The sequence below is a fragment of the Patiria miniata genome, unplaced genomic scaffold (assembly GCF_015706575.1).
Source record: "Patiria miniata isolate m_02_andy unplaced genomic scaffold, ASM1570657v1 HiC_scaffold_9, whole genome shotgun sequence".
Taxonomy (NCBI): domain Eukaryota; kingdom Metazoa; phylum Echinodermata; class Asteroidea; order Valvatida; family Asterinidae; genus Patiria; species Patiria miniata.
Window position 1 is genome coordinate 3,551,370 of NW_024037076.1, and position 9,508 is coordinate 3,560,877.

The window sequence follows — 9,508 nt, forward strand, 5'->3', positions numbered from 1 at the left end:
TTTTTCCTTCTCTTTTTTCCAGTTTTTTTTTTGACGGCCAGAAAAGTGAGATTTAAAGATATAGTCCATCTTTTGTAATTTGTGCATTTTGTTCATTTGAAGCAACAAAGGTGCTCAAAATCTAAAGAGGGGTACTGAACAACTAACCTGATGAAGTTTCAGCTCAGCTTCAACTGTATATTCTGAGATAAACAGCATTCTAGGATCTCAATTTCAAATCAAAAGTTGCTGAATCATGTTTTGAATTGGGCCTGAATTCAGCGTCCGAGACACGTTCTCACTGAGCTGATAGCAGCTACGCGATGTCGCGCACTGATCCAACGAATTATAGCAACTGTGCGTGCGTTTGCGTCGTGCCAATGCTTGCGCGCACTTCGCCAAATAACAAAACTAACTACTAATTTAAATTTCCTGTGGTGAGTCTTAAGAAGCACCATTGGAAAGGCCTTTTTTCGTTGATTACTTTAAAATGACAGCTTGCCAGAAAGAATAATGTCACAGGGAGTTTAGTCCCCTTACTATCTTTCAACCAAGTATGTTTTTCAACAATAATTACGCCGGTTACTTTTCAGATAGCTGCAAATGATGGACTATAGCTTTGACAAAAAAAGGGGGAAGTGGCATCTCTGATTGTTGTTTCTCACCTGGCTACTGATCCACTGCATTAGGGTGAGAGTCCCTTCCTCTCCCAGCGTGTCTCTGTTGACGACACTGCACTCCTCAAGCAGGCAGGGTAGCAATGGGGTCTTCTCCAGCAGCTGCAGTACGTCTCCAAATTCCGCCAGCTGGGTGACCAATTGAGGGCGCTCTTCCAGAAACTCAGTCATGCTCAGTCTGAATGCGCTTGCCCGCTGGTCGAAGGCACTAGTGTCAACAACACAAAAAAATGGGTTCGGGAAATTGGACTATAAATTGGTTGCAGAGTTCCAAAGTGGGGCCATTACAATATCTCACTCAGATTCAGGTAGTGGCTTCCCCTCCATGGACCATATTCAAGAAACAATGGAGGAATTTGCGGGATTGAGGCTATTTTTCCATGAGGCCAATCGGAGGATTTTGCAGGATTGAGGCTACATCCTAGCAAAAAGGCCTAGGGAGTTAGGGTTAAAGGGAAAATACAACATTTGCAAACATCAAAAAATAAAACTACCAAATCTTTTTGAAATACCTTGCTGGACTGTTAGTGAATGACAGTGTAAAGCATCCTGTAAAATCATGGCACCTGGTATACTGTCATTTTCAAGAAAAGTGGTATTTTTGTATCAATTTCCAACGCTGAATGGCCGATCAGCATTGGAAAAAAACTGGCTTTTTTTCAAATACTGGCCCCAGTTGACCATCGCACTTGTTTGCAATCGATTACAAACCTATGAACGGGTACAAGCCAGCTAGACTGGTTCCCTGACCTTACAATTCCCCAATGAAAACTAAACTGCTCTGTTTCTTCTTAAATGGAGTCAGGGAACCAGACTACAGGAAAATGATTGTTTTTCTTAGATTTTATAGCATTTTCGAACCCAAAACCTTAAAAAGTCAGTGTAACTATATTTGCTATGTATTTCCAACCCCCCAATTCCATCCATTTCTGAAACTTACAGCAAAAGCAAATGATGTATATTCCCTTTAATGATAAACCAATAACGGTATGTGTTCTCCCTCAACGCTAGGTCCTACCTGGTAATGTCTTCGAGATTGGCCACCACGGCCATCCAACCTTGCTGCTGCAGATGCTGATCATGAACCAGGCCCTCGCACTGACGGAGATTATCCTTGGCAAGGTCGTGGAATTGCTGTATAGAAATCAAGGAAATGGTTCAAGATGTATCTTCGGAAATTTCTCGTTATCAAACGAGAATGGGCGTGTGCAAGCTTTAGACACGACACGCACGGGTTGCTAAAATTTGTCGGTTCTGTGCGTTGTATGGCACAAAGGTGCAATTCCAAGGATTACAATAAAAAAAATTACATTGCATGGGCCCTTTTAATCCTAACCGCCCTGAATCCTTCAAAAGCCTCTTCGCCAAAGTGGAGGAATTTGGAGGATTGAGGTTTCATGGCAAAAGTGCATTACCGATATTGGAAGATGCACTTTTGTCAAGGCTTTGGGCCAGACTTGTGTTGTTTTTGCTCAGCCATGCATAAATATAGGCCTGGATTATGCTTGAAATCCTCCCTACGGCTCCAGGATGTCACTGGCCAAGCCTCAACATATTGACAGTCACTGTTGCAGGATTTTGCAGGATTCAGGCAGTGGTCACCCCTCCACGGACCATATTCAAGAAATAATGGAGGATTTTGCAGGATTGAGGCTATATACTATTTTTCCATGAGGCCAAGTGGAGGATTTTGCAGGATTGAGGCTACATCCTATCAAAAAGGCCTAGGGAGTAAGGGTTAACCCTCCGAGCAGCGCGGCGGTAGTTTAATAGTCCAGATTTTCGAAATATGGTCATAATTTTTTTATCAATGGTGGGCCAATAAGGCCAAGCATACATGTAATCCTCACCCCTACTATACACCACAAGCCTGTAGACTCCCATTGGCCAGACCCTACCCACTCTGGAGTAAGGAGTTCGAAAAATACAGAAGCCAAGATGGCGCCTAATGCCTTCGTGCAGTAATTGGAGCTCTTAGTGGCCAACCCCTAAGTGCCGCCGATCCCTTTGTGTCAACCCCTCGTGCCGCCCAGAGCCCAGACAGGTTGTAAACAATCCCTGGCCATGTGAATGACCTATATCTTGTGCATGTACAGCCATGCCAGGGTTATTGACCTATAAACACATGAGGTGATAAAATTCTCCACGTGGTTTCACGGTGTGATTTTTTTTGATAAGCTGCTCCGAGGGTTAAATAGTATGGTTAATTAGCTGTCATGAGCATTAAACTTCCTATAAATACATGCGGTGATAAAATTCTCCACGTGGTTTCACGGTGTGATTTTTTTTGGATAAGCTGCTCCGAGGGTTAAATATTATGGTTAATTAGCTGTCATGAGCATTAAACTTCCATTCATAACGCTGAAATTGTATGCTATTATAATCTGACGAGATCCACAGTACCAATGCAAGTTGGGTGCGTGCCACCACGGCGCTGTAGCTGTGAGGTAGGTTCTTCAGGCCTTCCACTTGCAGTCGCAGTTTCTCCTCTTTGCTCTGCAGCATGCTGGACGTCACCGGCGGCGTGGCCGACTCGATGGTGCCCTTACTGAACAGGAAGATGGGGTTGGTATCCTGTAAGGGTAGGGACCAGGGAAAGAGTCATGTCATGGTGTTGTTTTTAAACTTCTGCACAACCATCCGAGAAACAAAATTTCATTAATGATACAGTTCAATATTGGGTTTTGCCCTTCATCGATATATACCTTTTTTTTAGAAACACTGTATTCAGGTTTTTAAAGGGAATATACAACATTTGCAAACATCGGAAAACAAAACTACCCTTTTTTTACGAAAAACCTTACTAGGATGTTGGTAAATGACAGTTTAAAGCATCCTGTAAAATTATGGCACCAGGTGTGAAGTCATTTTCAAGAAAATTGGTATTTTGTATGAATTTCCAACGGTGGTCGGCCGACCACCGTAGGAAAAACCTGACTATTTCTCAACTACTGCTCCAATTTACCATTTTTTTTTCAGTCCAAATTTTGTTTGCTATTGTTACATGTTCATGAACGGGTGCAGGCCAGCTAGAGTGGTTCCATTACCTTACAATTTTCTGGCATCTATAAACTGATCCATTTCATATACTAACCCCTCAAATAGTTCATTTCTGAAAATTACAACAATTGCCAATGATGTACATTCCCTTTAATTACCTTTAACAATAATCCGTATTTCTCGAAAGTATAACATAGGTCATATACATGAAATGTTATAGGCTACATGTACTGCACGCTCTAAGTATATTGTTGATGTACCCTAACGTGGTACACTTTCCCGACCCCACCATTTTTGAATTTTGGATTTAATTTCATGACACGAAATTGGTTACAGAGGTTAAATAGCTAGCATTAATCAGGTAAAAGTACCAGTGTTTCACTGAATAAATTTGAAGTTTGTCAACAAAGAATTTTGGCAACAATACATAAGGAAAGTATATTCTGTGAACATACACGTATATATACATGCATGCGATACAATGTTCAGTTAAAGAGGTTGTGGAATGCTCGAAGACATTTCCGTCATTTTTTGGGTATGTGTAGCCTAAGGTGTGATGAAATAAAAACGACTATTGTTTCCGTCATGAAATGAGTACAAAGGGTACTTTTGAGAGCTATTTTTCAGGTCCTCTTTCGACCCGAGCGTGCAATTTGTGTAAAAGTCATCGTTGTGGGCAGCAAACAAAACACAGTAGGCCTAAATCGTGACGTAATAAACAGGACTCGTTTATGCTACTCTGCATCGGGAGTCCTGTTTATTACGTCACGATTTACTGTGTTGATTTTCGGGTTGGACGGATGAGGGCAACACAATTTATTTTTTTGGCCTAAGGACGTTTACAACTGTTTTGTGTGGATTCAGAATAAACTTGGTCGCGCCCACTGTGCGCCAAACGTGTGCGAAACCAATACGGTGTGTCCCTCCGTCTGGAGGTCTCAGTAGTGGGCACAAAGCGTCGTCTACTCTTAATGCACAGAGTCTATGAAATTGCATCATCACAACGCCTTTTTTTTTCAGGGGGGGGGGGAGATAAAAAAGAGGCCATTTTAGATTTGATACCGTTCCAGCGCTGTAGCTGCAGACTCGGATGTGCGGATCCAGGCTCTGCCCACCGCTAATCAGCAACACTTGCTTGTCAATCGGTAACTGGTACTCCGTGGCAAGGGTTTCCTGCAGCCTCTGCACACTGGACAATACACACAAATCAGTTCAAACATTCGTTAATCAAACTGCTCATTTCCCAGTAATTATTGGTTCCAGAGGTTTTCCTACTAAAACGACTATCATCAGGAACATACATATATACGGGAGTCAGGTTGGCGTAGCGGTACTTTCCTCGCCTTCCACCGCTGTGACCTGGGTTCGAATCCCACCTAGGCCAACATGTGGATTGGGTTTTCAGTCCCTACCTGATTCCGTGGGTTTTCCTCAAAACATACTTCTGGGCTTTTCCTCCTACCGGTACATCTAAAACTGTAATTTCTTCTCATTATCTTCTCTTTACTGGGCTCCATGGGAGAACAGTGGATCCCCCCTGGGCCAACCAGTTAAAATAAGGGTAAGTCTACCGTACAAGTAGGTCACTTTTTTCAATCAATTTTCAAGCGTCAAAAAGTTACTTTCTATGGTTCTTTCACCTATTTTCCCGGCCTCCTCGACTCTCACTCTCTACCCTTCAATCCTCTTCATTTGCCAGTTACTTACGCCACTGGGATTCGAACCCGCAATCTTGTTATTTAATCACACCAGCCTTATCCGCTACACTAGTCGAACGATCGTTGCCAGTAAGGTACTACATTTTGTATTTGTATAAGGCTAATGAATATTTAATACACTCAATATTCACGACAAATAAGCATTCATGACGACGTATTGCACTATCATTGGGTACAGTCACGCGCACCGCATACATCAATAACGAATGCCATAAATGGCCGCCAAGACCGTCTGCTGCCGAGCTGATGTGTGCATCCAAAGTGGGCTCTAAAAACACATTTTTCCGAAAAAGTCGTCACATTTCCAGAGCTTTCTGGATTCGTCTTAGTTCTTGGTTGGTTCATCTCCTAAATACTCTGCGTGGGAGTTTATACAGGAGACCAGAAACACCGGGGCATACCCCTTCTCTTAGCAATAAAGTGACACTGGGTTCTTTTACGTGCATTGGATTACACAACACACAGGACCTACGACTTTACGTCCCACCCCAAGGACGAACCAATAATGGTTAAGTGCCTTGCTCAAGGGCACAAGTGTCCACCCGGCGGGCTCCAACCCACGCCACTGTTGCCTCTGAAACACCAGAGCATGAGTCCGGTGCTCTTATTAACCGCTAGGCCATGACACTCCACGCTAGGCCATGACACTACGGCGAAATCACAAGGTGAGGTGAACATTGATATGTCTACTGCCAGATAACTTAAGTACCAGTGTGGTATTCATTCCAAAATAAGAACCAGAATGAATTAGGCCTATCACAAGGAAGCGTATTAAATCCATACCTTTCCATGGTCAATGCCATGTCCAGTGTGAGCATGGAGCCCGTGTTAACCATGAAGACATACAGCATGGTGAATCCTTCTGCCTTGGGATCAATTCAAAGTGTGATCTCAGCAATCAATAACCTGTAAATGAGAAAAATTCCTATAGTTGTATTATTTATGGACAAAACACTAAGAGGTCAACATATTTGACCTCCCGCTCTACATGTCGAATTCCTCATGTCTTGATGGGCATTGCCATTGGACAAATGTTGGAGCTGGAATTTCTCAAGCTAACATGTCAAGCGAGATTTTAAACAACAATCAACGATCGTGAAGTACAGGACCCCTGTTTCGTTTTGATCAAATTAGAGTCAAAAATGTTTTTTATTGCTCAAAAATTCTAATGACACCCGTTTCATGGTTTTGCAATTTTGAACAGATTCTTGGGGTAGGCCTAGGCCTAGAACTAGAAATTATGATTTTCCTGCGTGGTTTGTGCCTTGCAATTCAGCGCGTCGTGCGTGCTCACGGTACATCGGGCTGTGATCGCCATCTTTATTTTCGGGTCGCGTGTTGTTGCCGCACTAGTCATCGTCATTTTTTTACCATGTTTAGGCTACCCCAAAATTTCCCTCAAAAAATCAAAACCCTGCCCTCATCTACGACATGCCTGTCATGCCTGTTTATTGAGAATGTCGCCAACTAGTTTGGTAGGTCCAATAATTTTAAAGTGGATTTTATTCCCTTATACTACTAGTTATAGGAACCTGGCCCTACACTACACGATCATTACGATCGCCGAGTTGGCAGCTCTTTCGAAACTCATTTAACCTGTTTAACAATGTTCAACGTGTTCAAGTCCAATTGAACGGCGCGGAACGCCAACATTCAGACATTTAGCGAATCACTCACCTAAAAATGACGAAATATTATCTCGAGACAAGAGATCCATTTCCACTTAACTGAGTCATGTTCATTAGACTCTGTCACGACTCTGTAAGGAATTATTTATAACGTTGACTTCATTTACCGTTCAGATGACTTTACGAAATTTTATTTCTGTACAAAACTGAACATATTGGAAGCGTAGCTCCCTGCCTCCCGCACCTTCATATCGTTGGGCTACCAGAATAATAGAATGGAGCCAGTCTGTATTCGTAGCCTCTGTTGAAAGTATTAACAGCGCCATCAACGCTTGTACTGGATAATATAAGTTCCGCCCCCCCCCCCCCCCCCCCCCATTTTCCCAGCCTCGATCTCCTCCTCCCCCCCCCCCCTCCAAAAAAAAAAAACAACCCAAATTTGGCCCGAACTTTAAGAATAAACGGTTGTTTAAACCCAAAAAGGAGTCATGTAAAAGTTCCGTCTGTTTACAATCAGAGTTCACACGTTTATTGTTCTGTTTTTCTGTTTTGTTTTGTTTTGGGTTTTTTTTTTTTTTTTTTATCTCAGTTGCTTTTTACTGCAGGGGACAGCGAATGGGGAGGGGGTTGGTTTACCCCCAAATTATTTTTCTCATTCGACATTTAAAGGCTCAGTCGGCAAACGACCACCAAATAAAACAAAATAAGAGATTCATTTGAGTACGCGCAGCTCCAACAATTATTGAAAAATACTCATAACTCTCCTATTATAAGGAATTTGAGATGACATCAAATTATACAACTTATTTCGTCATCTTTTATTTTCTGTTCAATTTTGTTGCTGGTCACGTCAAGATGCAAGACTGAAGATGCATCGTTACTTTCGTTAGTTTTGAGAAGAAAAAAAGGGTGCCTGCGATATGTACGGGCTCCATTGCAAAAATAGAGCAATTTGGCATGATCTAAATGATCAAAAATATGCAAATTAGACAAAATGTGCATCAGAGTTTTCTAAAAGGAAGTTTGGCTAAATTGGATATTCGTCAAGTTGTTTCATCATTTTGCAAGGACATAATACCCTCTCTCGCAAAGGGGGGGGGGGGAAATACGTGCCTTGCACGGTCTACTTTAATTTTCTTTCAATGGAGGGCGCGCCACATAAATAGTGGTCACCACCGGACACCACTGACAAAGCAAATCGTCTCTCTGCGCCCCAGAATAGGTAGACCTACCTAAGGCCAAAAAAAAAAGTCTCCGGTTTCTGGTATGCGCGCGCGTCGCCGTAGCCATGCGCGTCGGCAAAATGAAAAAGGTTTTTTTTTTCAATGAAAGATGACGTCTCAAAACCGCCAAACTCACTGGTTTGACTGGAATCCTGCTGCTGCACAATTTTAACGTGTTTTTAGATTAGATTATGGTCGAGAATAAGCTTTATGTGACCTCTCTGGACTCCCATATATTTGCACTAAGTTTAGTCGGGCACCATTTGCAGTCATCAGCACACATTTGAAGCAAAAAAATCAGGTAAAAAAAAAAAAAGCCGCGTCACCGCACCACTTTTTGGGCAAGCTCCATACCAGAAACCGGAGACTTTTTTTTTTGGCCTAAAACATTTCTCACGAAAATGATACTCCTAATTGTATACAAATCCAATGCACACATGGATAAAATACTTTGCAGGAGACATTTCCATGAGAGTGGCCACATCACGCGCTTCGCTAATCAACGGCTTCTAGTCGCGATCCAATTTCTTATAGGGCAAAGCCGCAAGGGAGTCATTTTGGCTAACCGACTGTGAAAGAAATGCACGTATTTTGAGGGATTTTACCAAAAAGGAATGAAGACCCCCAAAATGGGTCGAAACGCATCCCCTCCCCCCCCCCCATGAAATTGTTCAAAAATACATTGCATGGCCATGAGCCCTTTAAAAGACGGTTCATATTTCAAAATCGAATCCTTCAAAGTTTCCACAATGCTTTCAATGTCTATACTAGTCTTGGCCCAAGACGCGTGTTTTCGATAGAGGACGGTGTATAGTGCGCCCTCTAATGGCACAACAATTAGATTAGCGGGCCTACTCCGCACTATACGTCTTGGCCATTTTCGTATCAGCGGTTTAACTTTTTCTTTATTTTCCCCCTAGGCTTTCCTATATAGGGAACCAATCGGCGATCAAGAAATTCTTTAATGGCTCGCCAGACGCGCTAACCAATCAACGATCGAGAAATGCTTCAATGGCTCCCCGACGAAGGTTGTGAGCAAGCATCATCACTACTGCGGCAAATGGGAACTGCCGTTTGTTCGAATTTATACATACAGTCCTATAGATTTACATAAAATGGCCACGCCCCCATTGCTACGAAATGACCAAGACGTTAGTGCAAGAACGTAACAAAAAAAACCATCAAAAAAATTATCACTGACGCCTTGGGCAAAGACTATGTCTATACATAATGCTGATACAAAATTGGTGCTCAAACTCGTCAAAGGGTTTCACAATATTAAA

The 9,508-nt window shown here is 42.5% G+C and overlaps 1 protein-coding gene across 1 annotated transcript in view; it reads right to left on the reverse strand.

The window, feature by feature from the left end:
- Positions 1-7,254, reverse strand: part of LOC119720545 (RB1-inducible coiled-coil protein 1-like) — a 28,712-nt gene extending 21,458 nt beyond the window's left edge. Inside the window, exons 1-6 of the mRNA XM_038190250.1 lie at positions 7,052-7,254; positions 6,158-6,280; positions 4,719-4,845; positions 3,060-3,230; positions 1,675-1,790; positions 645-864 (exon numbers count right to left, since the gene is read on the reverse strand). Of these exons, the coding sequence (XP_038046178.1) occupies positions 645-864; positions 1,675-1,790; positions 3,060-3,230; positions 4,719-4,845; positions 6,158-6,225 (702 nt within the window). The 5' untranslated portion in view covers positions 6,226-6,280; positions 7,052-7,254. The remainder of the gene's footprint in view (positions 1-644; positions 865-1,674; positions 1,791-3,059; positions 3,231-4,718; positions 4,846-6,157; positions 6,281-7,051) is intronic.
- Positions 7,255-9,508: the final 2,254 nt, after the last annotated feature.